Source organism: Bos mutus, chromosome 13 (genome assembly GCF_027580195.1).
Source record: "Bos mutus isolate GX-2022 chromosome 13, NWIPB_WYAK_1.1, whole genome shotgun sequence".
NCBI classification, from domain to species: Eukaryota; Metazoa; Chordata; class Mammalia; order Artiodactyla; family Bovidae; genus Bos; species Bos mutus.
In genome coordinates, this window is record NC_091629.1 from 41,862,748 (window position 1) to 41,878,679 (window position 15,932).

General features: G+C 51.2%; 1 protein-coding gene and 1 long non-coding RNA gene across 3 annotated transcripts; both read right to left on the bottom strand.

Annotated features, from left to right (window-relative positions):
* Positions 1-599: 599 nt before the first annotated feature.
* Positions 600-6,561, bottom strand: TUBB1 (tubulin beta 1 class VI). 2 transcript variants are annotated; one of them, XM_005910812.2, is made up of 4 exons: positions 5,952-6,561; positions 3,030-3,138; positions 2,275-2,385; positions 600-2,138 (listed from the first exon to the last, which is right to left on the bottom strand). In XM_005910812.2, the coding sequence occupies exons 1-4, from the start codon at positions 6,006-6,008 to the stop codon at positions 1,063-1,065; spliced, it is 1,353 nt and encodes a 450-aa protein (XP_005910874.1). In that variant the 5' UTR covers positions 6,009-6,561; the 3' UTR covers positions 600-1,062. The 2 variants fall into 2 exon arrangements, with proteins under 2 accessions (XP_005910874.1, XP_070237577.1); XM_070381476.1 differs by lacking the exon at positions 5,952-6,561 and having other exon boundaries at positions 3,030-3,667.
* A 4,120-nt stretch (positions 6,562-10,681) lies between these two features.
* LOC138990532 (uncharacterized) lies at positions 10,682-12,285 on the bottom strand. The gene is made up of 3 exons (XR_011466669.1): positions 12,181-12,285; positions 11,395-11,535; positions 10,682-11,088 (listed from the first exon to the last, which is right to left on the bottom strand). It is a non-coding gene; the product is annotated as an uncharacterized lncRNA (long non-coding RNA).
* Between the last annotated feature and the right edge of the window lie 3,647 nt (positions 12,286-15,932).

Genomic DNA, 15,932 nt, shown 5'->3' on the forward strand with positions numbered 1-15,932 from the left:
TAATTCCTCCATTTCAGTGGTCGCTGGGCCTGCATGTGCCCTTTCTAAAGAGCAGGGTGGCTGCAAAGCCCCTTCAGGAGGGTTTCTGCATTCAAGTGAAAAGGGCATTTCAAAATAGCCTTTACAAGAAGAACCAAAGATGATGAATGAATTCCCAGAATCAAACATTAATAAGAAACTTTAAAGTATCTACATATATGTTAAGAGCTAGTTATACAGGGCACTTCCCTGGTGGACCAGTGGTTAAGACTCTGAGCTCTCAGTGCAAGGCATGCAGGTTCAGTTCCTGGACTGGGAACTAAAGAGCGCACATGCTGCACAGCACAGCCAATTTAAAAATATTTTTAAAAGGTGGCTATTCAGACATAAAGATCAGAAGACTGGAGTTGTCATTTTGTGGGGCTTTTTGCCTGGGTATTTTTTCGGGAAGGACTCCCACTTTCCTTTCCTCCCTTTTCCTTTTTGCAGTTGGTACGCTGAAGTGTACACACAATCTCCACAATTTACTAGTGGTCACTGACTCCTGTTTTCCTGTGTGGCTCCCAAACATCAAGCAGTCACCTGACTTTCCTGGAGGTCAGCAGATGTGAACAAGTGGGCAGCAGGCCATGCATTGAGAGAGAACCTACAGTGAGAGCCTTAACAGTCCCAAGATCCCAACAAGTACAGATCCCCAGGCACTTACCAGGGTAGCTGATGCCTATATAACTTAACCTCGCCTGCAGGGGTTCCCCCACCCCATCCACACAGTCCATCTCCACACATAGCAAACAGCCAAATCAAATCTTTAAACAAAGGGAGCACTTTACAGTTAATTCACCTGCCTATTAAAAAGAATAAAATCAAGCTTGTGCATAGAATACCACACTCTTCAAGACCCTAGTGCCTGTCAGTACTTCCCCCCCACCCCCCCTCCGAAATCCCCCATCAAAGCTAAGGCTGAGTGGCTGCAGGTGGGTCTCTGTGTCGCAGTACAGAATCGGCCTGCCTTCCCAGGGGTGACTTGCTCATCCTAATAGAAAGCGCTCCGGAAGAGCCAGCCTCAGGCAGGGCCTCTCGCAGTTAATGTTCCTTATCTGCCGGTTCCACTTCTGCTTCCCCCCCGATCTCCTCCTCTTCCACATCTGCTCTGGCATCTTGAAACTGTTGGTATTCGGACACCAAATCCTGGATGTTACTCTCAGCTTCAGTAAACTCGTTGATGTCCATCCCCTCACCGGTGTACCAGTGCACGAAGGCCTTCCTCTTGAACATGGCCGAGAAATGCTCGGAAATCCTGCCGAACAGCTCCTGGATGGCTGTGTTGTTGCCGATGAAGGTGGCCGCCATGCTCAGCCCCCGGGGCGGGATGTCGCACACGGCCACCTTGACGTTGTTGGGGATCCACTCCACGAAGCAGCTGCTGTTCCTGGTCTGCACGTTGAGCAGCTGCTCGTCCACCTCCTTCGTGGACATCCGGCCCCGGAAGATGCAGGCCACGGTGAGGTAGCGGCCGCGGCGGGGGTCGCAGGCAGCCATGGTGTTGCGGGCGTCAAACATCTGCTGGGTGAGCTCGGCCACGGTCAGCGCGCGGTACTGCTGGCTGCCCTGGGCCGTGAGCGGCGCGAAGCCGGGCATGAAGAAGTGCAGGCGCGGGAAGGGCACCATGTTCACGGCCAGCTTACGCAGGTCAGCATTGAGCTGGCCCGGGAAGCGCAGAGAGGTAGTGATGCCGCTCATGGTGAGGGACACCAGGTGGTTGAGGTCCCCGTAGGTGGGCGTGCTGAGCCGCAGCGTGCGGAAGCAGATGTCGTAGAGCGCCTCGTTGTCGATGCAGAAGCAGGCGTCAGAGTTGAGCACAAGCTGGTGCAGCGCCAGCACGGCATTGTAGGGCTCCACCACAGTGTCCGACACCTTTGGTGAGGGCATCACGCTGAACGAGTTCAGGATGCGGTCGGGGTACTCCTCGCGGATCTTGCCCAGCAGCAGTGTGCCCATCCCTGACCCCGTGCCCCCACCCAGCGAATGCACTAGCTGGAAGCCCTGCAGGCAGTCGCAGCCCTCGGCCTCGGTGCGCACTGCGTCCAGCACTCTGTCCACCAGCTCGGCGCCCTCTGTGTAGTAGCCCTTCGCCCAGTTGTTACCGGCCCCAGAGTTACCTGTGGGCACAGGGGACTCGGTCACACCCCTCTCCACCCCCACCCCCCCAGGACCGGGCATGGGGGCTGGGGAGGATGCACACCTCCAGGAGGCACTCTTGCTCTCTCCCCGGTGGAACCTTCCAGAAAAACCTACCGTGGACAAAGCTGTCCGGTTGGAAGAGGGCCCCCACTCGGCTGGATCGGATGCTGTCCATGGTCCCGGGTTCCAGATCCACCAAGACTGCTCGGGGCACATACTTCTTACCTGCATAGAAAGATATGAAGTTAGCAAACTTATAACTTATTTTTCTGAAGGTTCATGTTTCATCAAAATAGAACCTGGGTGAGGGGGAAAAGGCCTTCTAGAAAGTGTCTTGGGTAGATAGACTGGCAGTGATAGCTTAGACCCCGACAACAATCACAGAAATCTGTAAAAAGCTTCAGAAATCACTTCTTCCACCATTGTCGATTTTGTTTGTTCTCTTGCCAGTGATGAGGATTTTGTTCCTATTGGAACTGACTCTACTTTGTATTTAAAAACCAGAAAGGGAAAGTTCTCTGGCTGTGCAGTGGTTAGGACTCTGCAGTCTCACTGCCCAGGGCCCAGGTTCAATCCCTGGACCGGAAACTGAGATCCCACAAGCCACACAGCATGGCAAAAAATAATAATAATAATAATAATTAAAAAATAAAAACCAGAAAAGGAAGATAAGGGAAAAAATAAAATAATAAAAACCAGAAAGGAAGGTCAGGGTCTAAACAGTCTGTGTTGGCAGCGTGGCCCTCCAGTGACCAGAGACAGCCTTGCCCGGGCTACCCTTTGTAGCTCTCAGAACATCACCCGCAGGCCCTCCTTTCTCTGCTGTGTCCCCGGGGCTGGTGACCGAGGCCAACAGTGCGGCGTCCTACCATGGGCCTCATTGTAGTACACGCTGATCCTCTCCAGCTGCAGAGCGCTGTCCCCGCAGTAGCTCCCGGCCCAGTCTATCCCATGCTCCTCTCCAATCACCTCCCAGAACTGAAAGCAGAAGGAGAGAAGGTCAGTGTGCAGAGGGATCCTGCTGAAGGCCACGTTGGAGCCGGCAGATTGAGCAGAAAGACAGGAAGCAAGGGCTCTGGGTCCGCTTTCCTCCCTGAGATTTATCACTGGGGCCCTTTTCCCACCTGCTCGCCCCTTCCTAAATTTATGCTTTGTCCCTGCTGCTAGCCATGAAGATGAAGACTGCATTTTATATCCACCTGAACTGCTTCAATACAACACATAAAATGTCAAATTGGATTTCGTTTTTGTGAAATTCAGGCCCTTGTATACATTAATGCTGTTCTTTTAGAATTTCACATCAGACAGTGTATCTCTACACTTGCATCCTTACAATGCATCCAGATAGCAGAGTATAGATCCCATTAAGTGAAAATAAACTGAATTCTTATCTGACTGCACAATAACATCTCATTCCACTTTGTGGATTTATTTTCATGCAGTTTTTCCCAAAAGCCCATCACGAGGACACCTATGCATGCTTTTAAACAGCGCGCATTTTGGATGATCAGATATGACCTCAATTCAAAATTATGCATAGCCATTTTCTGGTAACTATTTGAAACATATTATACCTTCAGTCACATACACATATTATTTATATAGATATGTGCCAGGCTTTTATGGATACAGTTACTGAAATGGCCCCTTTTCATTACCCTGGAGAAGCACAAATATACATGAAAATGTATTCGTTTATGTTCAATCCCCAAGGCTGTTTTTCTAACCACATTTATGAATGATAGCTCTGCTTGGCCTTGATCTTATTAATATAAGACTCTGTTTTATAGTAAATTATCAGCAGAAAAAAAAGAAAGTTCTCTGAAACCACAAATTAAATGTCTTGTTTATACTTATGGATGATTCACATTGCTGTATGGCAGAAACCAACACAACACTGTAAAGCAATTATCCTCCAATTAAAAGTTTTTTTAAATACCAAAAAATAAAATCAGGAGTGAGACTAAAAAAAAAAATGGCTTAAAAGTTCTTATGGCCCCAAATAATAAGTTTTTGCTGGGTCTTTAACCATTAGGCAGCACATTTCTGGACCCAGAGCTGAGACCCTGCCTAGACCCTGCACTCCCTGCCTGGATCCTATCTTCACCTTATCTTCCAAATTCAGAGCAGTAAGGGCCCATGCCTCCCTTCTCTGTGTGTTTTAATTTTGAACGTCTTATCACTCCATCAAGGAAGGATGACATCTTCCTTGTAAGCGGTCATTTTCTTTGCCCCGGGTTTTAAACACCTGTATTAAAAGACTTTCATTTTTTCCATAGCTGCGTTAGTTACAGTAGCCAAAATTTGGAAACAATCCAGCTGCCCATGGACAGATGACTGAATAAACAAATGTGATCTATCTATACAGCTGGATTGTTATTCAGCCTTAAAAAGGAAGGAAATTCTGACATGTGCTACAACAGGGATGGACCCTGAGGACACTATGCTATGTGAAACAGGCCACTCACAAAAGGCCAAATACTGTTATATGTTCATGAAATTCATAGAGACAGAAAGTAGAATAGCAGGTGCCAGGAGCAGGGGAGAGGAATGGGGAGGCAGTGTTTAATGGTGTGCACCAAGTTTCAGTTTTGCAAGAAAAAAGGATTTTAAATTCAGTTTATCAAGAAAAGCATTTTGGAGATTGGAGACATGACAGTGTGAATGTACTTAACACTACTGAAGTAGATACTTAAACATGGTTACAGATGGTAAATTTTACATCATCTTATCACATATAAACTTTCAAGTTGTAATGCAATAAAGTTTTTAATGTAATTCATACTAGTAGAAGTAATTTCAAAATAGTAAAGAGAATAATCAGACAGCTGTTTCATAGTAGAACCGATCACTTTAAAATTAGAGTTGAAGAGGGCTGCCCTGGCGGTCCAGTGGTTAAGAATCCACCTTGAAATGCAAGGAACACCGACTCGATCCCTAGTCTGAGAGGATCCCACATCCCATGGAGCAACTAAGCCTGTGAGCCGCAACTACTGAAGCCCAGGCTCCCAAGAGCCCATCCTCTGAAACGAGAGAAGCCACTGCAATGAGAAGCTTCCCCCATCCAGCCCTACTGCAATGAAGAGTGGCCACTGCTGGACACAACTAGAGAAAACCCATGTGCAGCAGCAAAGACCCACCACAGCCAAAAATAAATAAATAAATCTTTAAAAAAATAAATTTTTAAAACTTAGACTTGGAGGTATTGGGCTCTGGTATCTGTTTTTTAGCATTGGTCAATAGAACCAAGTACTTTTTAGAAAAATGTGATGGAGGAGGAGAAAAACTTATATCACAAAGGATATATTTTAATTATTTCTGCTGCTGAACCCCAAAATTTTAGGTTTACCACTTTGATTTTTGGTTGCATTCAAAATAAAATAGTAGTTGATCTTTTTAAACTGGAACATAAATACAGGAGGGGAGGGAAAGCTATCTTAGTGATACAGTGGAAAAATTTTCCCAAGAAATTTTGGAAAACTATTTTGAGACAAAATTACTGGTTTTAGATATGAACGCAGAGGTGATCAAAGTAAAAATGATTGACAGGTGTTTTATACACACAGAACTGTCCACAGAATTAACAGGAGTTAGATTTACCCTTTAAGCCTTTTCCTATGCCTTCAGTCTCTTTAACCACTAAAGGCGTCATTTGACATCAGTAAGTCAGACACTGGACAAGTGCATGGATCTGCTGGGCTCAGGTCCTCCCTGCTACCTTAGAGGCTTTTCTGAGCTGGCTATGCTATGGATCATGGACAGGCCAACACTAGTAACTGGACATTCCTTACCTTGGCTCCAATCTGGTTGCCACACTGGCCAATCTGGATGTGTACAATCTCACGCATCCTTGCTCTGCACCCAAGGATCAGACCTGCCTGGAGCGAGTCCCCAGTCTGGGAGAGCTGCTGGTCACCGCCACAAGCCTTACACAACTCTGGTCATCGCAGTGACAGGACCCACTGACCAGGCTGCCTCCCGCAGTGACCCAAGGGTGTGTCCAGCCTGGAGGCCCAGCCCCTGCCCCTCTCTGCTCTGTCATCCTTGTGAAGGGGGAGTTCTTCCTCTCCCAGCACGGAATATTGCCCGATCATTTCCTAGAGTTCAAGACCAAAGGCTGCTGTTGTGTGCGCTGCCTACAAGACTGGCACCAGGCCTCGGCATTGCATGGTAGACTCTGGGCACCAGCACTGGCTCTGGGCCCCCAGTTGGTCAGACTCCTAGCTCACTGGGGCGACCAGGACCACCTCCAGAGACCTTTCCCACCCAAGCCAGTTGTATAATTAGAAATCCATTTGTCTAAATGCATCGCATGACAGATGAGTCCACAAATTCCAGAGTATGAAGTGGCTTCACTACAGCCATACATACAACCAATTAGACATCGCCCCATCCTCCCTCTAGACTTGCCATGGCTCCCTCGTCTTCAGCTGTGCTTTTTCTAAAAGCCACTGATGGTGCTGAGGTGGAACATAGATGGACAGTTCTTATTTTTATGTTGCATATTCTAATGTTAATAGAAAAAAAAAACTTGCTAAGTCATTCAGTCGTGTCCAATTCTTTGCAACGCTATGGACTGTAGGCCACCAGGATCCTCTGTCCATGACGATTCTCCAGGCAAGAATACTGGAGTGGGTTGCCATGCCCTTCTCCAGGGGATTTTCCCGACCCAGGGATCGAACCTAGTCTCTTATGTCTCCCAAGGTTCTTTACCACTAGCGCCACCTGGGAAGCCCAATAGTAGAATGATAATAAGAGAAAGTTTGCTTTTTCAGCTTGGCCAAATTTGTATGGGTGACATGTTCTTGGGAGTTTGGGAAACCAGAATGGAGACATAAGATCTAAACTCTCCAGCTTGCCATCAAGGCCTTTGCTAACCTGGCTCCAGGCTTCCATCTCAGCATCCCCTCGAGACTTTGGTCTTGCATGGTCAGGGTTCTGGAATATTCCCTCCTCCACACTGGGCCGTGGGGTTTTCAGCCCACGACTGCTGTCTCCCAGCACATTGTTCATACTGGCGGTCACTCGCCCCTCCCTGACATGACAAGGCCCCCTTTAACATAAAAGCCTGTGACTGCCCCACCCACCTTTCTGCCCAGGACACAGCCTGGCTGTGCCTTTGCACCGCCCCCCCAACTCTGCTCTGTTGCCCCTTTGCTCTCGTCATGGGGGTCTCAGTGACTTTGGTTCCTTTACCAAACGATGAAGTCCCTCAGACCCAGAGTCCCAGCCACGTTTCCCTGACACCCAGTGAGGGCCAGCCACACAGGAGATGCTCAGCCCCATGTTCCCAGCAAACGAGGCTCACCACCAGCCCCCTGCCTATCACCTCTCACCCTGCAAGCCCCAGCCTGACCATCAGCTCCTAAACCACATGCCTTCCTACACATTGGGAAACCCCAATGTGAGGTCAGTGACATGAGCAGGGAAGTTATCCCCAGTGGACTTTCTGGGAAAAATAGTCTCCTGTCCTCCCAGGAGGAGTTCAACCACAGAGCGAAGAGCTGAGGCAAATGCTGGGAGGGAAACCCACAGGTAGGGAAGAAGGACTTTGTCCCATGGTGCCCGCCGCAGGCCCACTCCTGTCTGTTGTCCGGTGATCTCACACATCACGTGCAGACTAAAAGCTCCATGACCCTCGGTCAGGTCCTGGACCAGGGAAGAGTTGCTGTAAGGGACACGAAGGAGACACCTGTGGACGTTTGAGCACAGACTGTGTAGATAGGATAATAACATTGCAGCCACCTTCTATTTCCTGAACTTGATCTTGGCCTGGGGACTACGCACATGCAAGCCCTTATTTTCAGTAGACACTTTGAGGTATTCAAGGTCACCACGCAACTTTCTCTGAAACAGCAGGGCAACAATGACTGAGTAACACTTGGAGAGAGAGGTTAAGCAAACTGGGACGTGTTAAGAGTTAGTGAATCTTTCCAAACTTAGAAATGAGGACTCTTGAGACATGTCTCTTAGTTTGGAAAGTTCTTCCTGCTCCAAGTTGAATGACCACTTCATTCACACCTGCGTCTGCTCCAGACTTGGCTGCCCCCAAGGTAGAGAGGAGACAGTGTAAATCCAAGAGAAGAAATATGCATGTGCTTAGCAGTATTTTTCACAAAGTAAAAAATATACAGCAGGGAGGGATAAATTCAGAAGTTGAGTCTTTTTTTTTTTTTTTGGCTGTGCTGTGTCTTAGTTGCCGCGTATGAGATTTATTTCCCTGAGCAGAGAGTGAACTCAGGTCCCCCAGCACTGGGAGAGTGGAGTCTTAGCCACTGGACCACCAGGAAGGTCCCAGGGGGTTGGGATTAACAGATAAACACTACTATATATAAAATAAACAACCAAAAGGACCTACTGCACAGCACAGGGGACTCTACCCAATAGTTTGTAATAAACTTTATGGGAAAATAATCTGAAAAAGAATAGATATTTATTTAAAAATAAAGAATCACTGTGCTAAACACCTGAAACTAACAGAATATAGTTAAATATATATTAAGAAATATATACACACACACACACAGAATGAGCCTTTCAGCTCCCATGGAGGTCACCCCACTCCCCTTTACTCCTTCCTCTTCCCTCGGTGCTCCCACCTGCCCTCCCCATCCTCCCCCGGCCTGGCAGGCCCCTGCGTCTCTGAGGCTGGAGCAGGAGACAGACCCTGGGGGGTCAGGGACACCCCCCATTCCGGTGGCCCCAGAGCTTTGGTGGCAGTTTCCAACGCTCAGCCTTGTTTGCTCATCACTTATATTCCTGCCTTATCTCCCCAACAGCCTGAGAGTTGCTGCATCGCTTCACCTTCGAGTCCCCAAAGTGCCTCAGTCAATGTTTGCTGAGTGCAGACCAACAGCTGGGCGAGGGTGAGCAGCCCCACTCAGAAGGGCAAGCTTCCCCACAGCCAATAATGTGTTTATTCAGCAGTGTGTTCTAACGGGCGGGGTGGGACTCTCTCCTCCTTCCCTAGGAGGTGATCCAGGCTGACCGTGTGAACGGTTCCGGGGAACAGGGACGGTACGTGGAGTCAGCACAGACCTACTTTGGAAAGTTACAGGAGGCGGAGGGGGGCAGAGCTGCTGGGAGGGTCTGGGGGTGTCCTCCACCTGCGTTTTCACTCTATGTCGGAGGAATGCAGTCCAGCAAGCTGGGCGCCCCCAGCCTCCACCCTGGAGCACCCTCCTTGGGTCACCTGAGTTTGTCAGAATTCCAGATGAGTGCTTAAAAGGTTTTTCTGTTAATGGTGGCAAAAAGGGGGAAGAAGAGGAACCCTGTTTGCTCTGATTCCGGTGGGGCCAGCGGTGTTTACTCAGCCTGGGCGGCATGAGCTGTCAGGGGTGGGGGCTAGTTGCGGGGGGGCGGATGCCAGGCAGGGAGGCTGGGATTGGGGGCCTACCTCCCTCAAACCTGGAAAGCCCAATAGTGGTCCCAAGGCCTAAGTCTGCGGTAAGAACTGAGCAGCCCTCAACCATTGCACAGGCAGTGTTTTTCGAGTCAGCTTCACATGATGGAAGGCAGCGATGCAACTGACTGTGTAGACGCCACTGTCTCCTGGGCCTGCGTCCTGAGTGCCTACTGTGTGTCTGGCCTGAGCTGCTGAGGGCGCAGGAGTTAGCATGTTGGGGAGCACCAAGAGGCAGGACACGCAGTGGGGCTGACACCAGCCCGTCTCTGCCCCTTTGTCCTTATTTATGAAGGTACCTGCTCCCCTGGGGAACACGCAGCCCTCTGGCTGCCGGGTCATCGAGAGCCAGTGAGGCGGTGGAGACACAGTGGCTTTCTCAGGCCCCTGGGAGTGCCCCCTTCCTGACTCACAGGTGAACAGGCCCCCCTGGGTGACCAAAGGTCTGCACTTCTGCCAGGCAGAAGGTGATCCCTTGCCCTGAAGCACAGCAAGGGATTTAAAGCGACCATCCGTGATGAGTGACAAAGCCATCTTCTCCCCCAAGAAGGGCTGTGACAAAGGCAGGTGACAGTGATAGGCCCTGAACTGAGCTCCGGGGGGCAGAGGGCAGGCGTCCCCTGCACGCCGGGGGCGACCCCACACACCCGAGGACCCTGGAGATGATTAAGCACCCTCAGGCCAGCCCTTCGTTGTGAGGAACAGCCCTCGACAAGATGCTGTGGCAGAAAGCCCCTTCCTGGATGACACTCGGGTCTATTATGGGAACAGGACCAAGATGATAAGGAAAACCAGTGTCATCAAGAAACCCCACATCAGCTGCTCCCAGACTTCCTGCAGAGGTGACTCCAGTGGTCAGACTGAGCTCTTCGCATCCTCCACTTGGCAAACGAACTTCAAGTAGGAGAAAAACAAAGTTCTCAGAGAATTCATTGATTTCATCCGCCCTGAGCTTCCACTTCTGAGCACATCAAAGTTCCTTGCATAACTTAGAGAAGACTGGTGAATTACAATGTTTGCTTCTGATTCACAGGCAGAAAAATTTCCAAATGTCTTAGTAAGAAAATGACATCTGAGGGGCCATTAGGAGTGACTCAGCGGATGTGGGCAGATCATCAGATGAACTGAGTTCCACTTGCTTGTACTCTCTTCCTCGTGCATTCTCCTACTGTAAAAGAAAGTTCTGGGAGAATGAATAAGTAACTGCAAGAAGAGAAAAAGTAACCAAGAAACTAGTTACTGTTTTTCTTTAAGCCAGGCTGCCCAGCTCCACGGAAGAGTTTGAGACCTTCTCTCCCTTGGGTGCCCCACGCCAATGGCTCCCCATCCCTCTCCAGCCTCAAGTCCAAAATGGGGATGACATGCCATCTCTTAGGTACATTGAGAATCAGCGTCCTGGGCTGTGGCACCTCTTATTTGCAGGAGGAAACACACACACGCTTCCCGTGAGCCATCATGATTCTGAGGTGTACGGAAACATTAACCTTCTCGTTCATATCTCTCCCATCTCCCAAGGTGTGCAGCTCCTGACAAGCCATGTTCAGTGGCAGAAAGAGAGATAAGCACAACACGGATGAAATCAAACAAAAATATATATTTCCTCAAGCCCAGTGTTTGTCCAAGCAACCTCCGCTGTACAAGCCTCAGAAATCTATTTGTTTAGCCAACAAATGTTGGCTGAATACTCTTTGAGGAACTCAGAAGAGCTTGAAGGACCTCAGAAATGTGGGAAATGTGGTTCCTGCTCTCCAGGGAGGAGAGACTCACGTGCCAAACCTCCCTTCCGTGCCCTTTACCAAGTGCTCTGCCACCACCTCTCTTGCTGCACCCACCTCCAGTCAAAGGTCCGTAGAGTCAAAGCTGTGGTTTTCCAGTAGTCATGTACGGATATCACAGTTGAACCATAAAGAAGGCTGAGTGCCAAAGAGTTGATGCTTTCAAGTTGTGGTGCTGGAGAAGACTCTTCAGAGTCCCTTGGACAGAAAGGAGATCAAACCAGTCAGCCCTAAAGGAAATCAACCCTGAATATTCGTTGGAAGGACTGATGCTGAAGCTCCAATACTTTGGCTACCTGATGCGAAGGGCCAACTCATTGGAAAAACCCCGGATGCTGGAAAAGATTGAGGGCAGGAGGGGAAGGGGGGTGTGGACAGAGGATGAGATGGTCAGAAGGCATCACCGACTCAATGGACGTGAATCTGAGCAAGTTCCTGGAGATAGTGAAGGACAGAGGAGCCTGGTGTGCTGCAGTCCATGGGGTCACAAAGAGTCGGACACAACTTAGTGACTGAACAAGTCAGGGGATGATTCTTTCATTTGGCGGAAGAGACTGAAGCTCAGAGAGGGACCTGACTGGTTGACACGTGTTCCAGGATGACACGGCAGAACCAGAGATGGTTCTAAAAAGATGATTCCGGGTGTGGAGAGGCAGGTCGGCCAGACAGCCTTTAGCCAGGCCTCCTCCTCACCTCTGGTCCATAACTGGGTCCTGCCAGCGCTGCCACCCATCTCAGCGTCTCTCCAGCAGAATCAGTGACCCACCAGCAGCAGCAGCAGCTCTCCTGCCCACAACCGCAATAGCCTCTAACTGACCACCACCCCCCAGCCTTCCATCCTACCATCCTTCCTCCCAGAGGGAGCTCATAGAGCATAAAGACCTCACCACTGCTCCCCAGGAAACCAGCAGCCACCAGGGTAAAACCACCCCTCTCACCGCAGCTGATATATTGTTCCGATTGATGGGGAAACCCCTGGGGTGGGTGGGGAGCAGGGAGGGAGCCAAAGGAGGCGGAGACACAGGCCTGACCCAGGGAGGGAGGGACAAGGGAGGGCTGGGTGGGACCTGGTGGCGGAGGAGGAGCCTTGCACTTGAGGACAGTGGCCTTTGGGAAGCAGGAAGCTGGCCTTAGATCCCAGAGCAGGGCAGCTGAGAGGTGCGTTTACACCCAGGGACCTTGCCCAGCTCCTTCTTCTCCAGCCATCTCTGAGGCCACTTGGTCACACCTACCCAGAGTGTCCGCCTTTCAAGGTCCTTGCACATGCTTGAAAAGTCCAGCACTTTCCATCAGCTGCGTCCTCATCAGTCAACCCCAACTCGCAGGATGGCTAAGAGAACCACCCCGGAGCAAACTCCCAGAGGCCCCGTCTCTGGATCCAGCTCTTTCTACTTGGACACTCTTCCTGTTTCCACATGGCCCCTTACTAGAATGTTCACTCCTGGCAGGTGGGGACTGACACTCCTGTGTCCCCAGGGCTGGGACAATGACGTGGCGCATCCTAGGTTCTCAGCATGCTTGCCAACTTCCCTTCTGGGTCCCAGAAGACTGGATCCAGTGAACGAGGCAGGCCACGCTCCAAGGGCTCCTGGGCAGGCTCCTGGGTGGGCCTGATGGGACCTGCCGAGTGGACGGTGGGAGGCATGCTCTGAAGGTGAGACTGACAGGCCAGTCTCACAAATGTGACCCCCAGGAGGCGAGTCCCCTCCCAAGCCAGCCTGTGTGACCAGCAGAGGGTGTGGTGGCAATGGCTTTTGGGGACCACATTCACAGCACAGGGTCAACGTGAACATCTAACCGAGTGACTGTGTGGACAGAGGAGCAGCTGCCGAGGGACCCATGTTGCCCACGAGCCAGACATGCCTCCCAGCACGCCAGCACCCATCACAATAAAGGCAGTATCCAAAACCTGGCTCAGCCCAGGGAGGTGAGAGAATAGGAAGTGTCTTCCATCTGCCGGTGGAGGGCAGGCAGCGTGGCATGAGCCAAGAAGGAGGAGAGGGCTCGGAGGCAAGTCCACAGTAAATGAAAACTCACCTGTGTTCTCCTTGTGCAACTGGGGAGGCTGGGTCGGCCCCAGCCTGGCTGTAAAGTGTGAGAGATTTCTTTATCAGGACGAGGGGACAAGTCAGTCTTATTTTTAGAAATGAATAGGCTTTTGTGTCATGGCCTTGCATCACGTGTTTGCCAGGAAACTTTATGGGGCAATAAAAAAGAAGAACATCCCAGATTCAAACCTGCCACCCATGAACCTCAGTCTGAGTATAAGTCTCTCGTCCTCGCTGGAGCCTCAGTCTCCCCACCTGTAAAATGGGTGACGGCATTGGATTCCCACCTCACAGGCTTGTGCCAAGGATCAAAGGAGAGAAGACTTGCCCAGACAGGAGTTGTCTAGGCTGACTTTGTATCTGCCTTCGGGCACGGCTGAGCGGCAGGGAGGAATCAGTTACTCAGTTACAGGCCGGCTCCCTGAGCCTCTGTCCCAGGCAGATAAGACGAGTCATTATCCACAAAACACCCTCCCGGACATGCAGAGCAGTGGCAGCGTCAGGAAGAGACAGAGCTTTCATATCCGCAGGGTCCCCAAACCTGCAACTCAGGTGTACCTGCTCTGCGGAGAGAGGAGCAGGTGGGCGGGGCAGCCAGTCCAGCAGCTCCTTCCTCTCCGCAGTCCCAGGAGGTTTTGCATTTCATCCGTGCACCTTCAGAGAGCTCCTGGAGTCAAACGCCCTCCGCTCACAGCAGTGGCCAGAGCTAGGGCCCCTCCCTCAACAGACCGCAGCCCTGAGGGACTCCCAAAGTGATGCAGCCAGCTGTCCGCAGAGCTGGGAGCCAGGCAGACGTATATCTGTGGACCAGAGCCAACTTCAGGTGGAAGAAACGGCCCAGAGGCTTGACTCCACGTGGCGTACGCACCACAGGTGCTGAAGAGGCAGAGCGGGTCACAAGAGAACTCACTTGCTTCTTCTTGCCTTGAAAGTTGTGGTTTCAAATATCTGGCCTCCCTCCCCACTCCACCTGCTAGATTTTCCCATCATCCTCTGAGTCTGCATAGCTTCCAGGGCAGGGAAACCCTGGTACACCACCACCAGTCAGCCTGAGAATGTCACTGTCCCTCCCTTTAACCTGCCTTCTCCAGGGCCCAATGCATGGCCACTGCCCCACTCTGCCCCTTCCGCAGACCCTGGCCTATGGAGGTTGTGTCATCAGGCAGGCCCAGCTCCAGAATGTGCAGCTCAAAATGAAAATGGGGGGCCTTGACAGACCAGCATCTCACCAAGTGCTCAGGGCCCTGCTGAAGTCGGGCGTCACACGCCCACGACACTGGCCCTGACCATCATAATACCAACGCACGTGCACCTCCTACGAGAAGCCCAGGACACCTTCCGAGCATCCAGGTCCCCCAACACTGCAGGAACGGAAGAGCTTATAACCTGGCACATCTCCACCCAGCATCAGGGATGCACTCCAGACCTCATAGCACCCCCCTGAGGGGGGGCCGAGGGGCCATCTGCGCCCCGCGTTGCAGCTCTTGGGCCCTGACCATCTGGGCACTCGGGTGGTCCCCACAATATTCATCACCCTACAATAGGGGGACCACTGTGGTCATTCTTCAGCAACTATGAGCTTTTATGATTTTTTTTAATGTTTATTTATTTATTTTTGACTGTGCTGGGTCTTCGTGTCAGCTCAGGCTTTTCTCCAGTTGTGGCGAGCGGGGCCTACTCTCCAGCACGTGAGCTTCTTCTCACTTCTTCTCTTGTTGAGGAGCACGGGCTCTGGAGCACAGGCTCAGTAGTTGCCGCTCATGGGCTTAGTTGCCCCATGGCATGCAGGATCTTCCTAGGTCAGGGATCAAACCCAGGTCTTCCGCATTGTCAGGCAGATTCTTTAACACTGCACTACCTGAGAAGCTCATATTTTTCTTTAAAGGAGACCCAAAACCCACCTCTTAGGAAGACCCTACCTGGATGGTGGACGTCACCGGGGTCACCCAGGGACAACCCTGCTGGCTTGTTTCCTCCTATGGATGGAGGACCCATTGGCTGGTTCACCTTGGCTCTGGAGGAGAGAGGTGAGAGATGGGGAAACCCCGGCTGGAAACTCCCTTCCCACACCTGCTGCACCTGGGGAAAGGGAAAGGCTTTGGGACCAGGCCCAGGACACAGGCTGGGGCAAGCACCAAGGAACCAGCTTTCCAAGAAGATAAAGGACACCTCAGTGTATCGATAGAGGCCGTGTCTACATGTCACCTCAGAGACAGCCTCTTGGGAACTGGGACCAAGCCCTACTGGGATTCCATGGGCACCTCAGGGCTGCCAAGGGCAGCCACAGAAATGGCTGGAGGTCCGCAAGGCAGCTACTGTGATTTCTGTGTGCAGGCTTGGTGCCAGCAGAGCAAAAGACAGGGACCAGGGGGAGGTGTCCATGTGGTAAGAGCAGGGTCCCCACATCAGAGCACCCTATACCAACACTGGACCCTAGGACAAAAAGCCTGAACCCTTTTCTCCCAAGACCAGGGAGGCCATTCTGCGGCCAGCTCAGGTGACCACCAGTCACGAGGAGCCGGAGGAGGAGGGAACTCTTGAGTTATG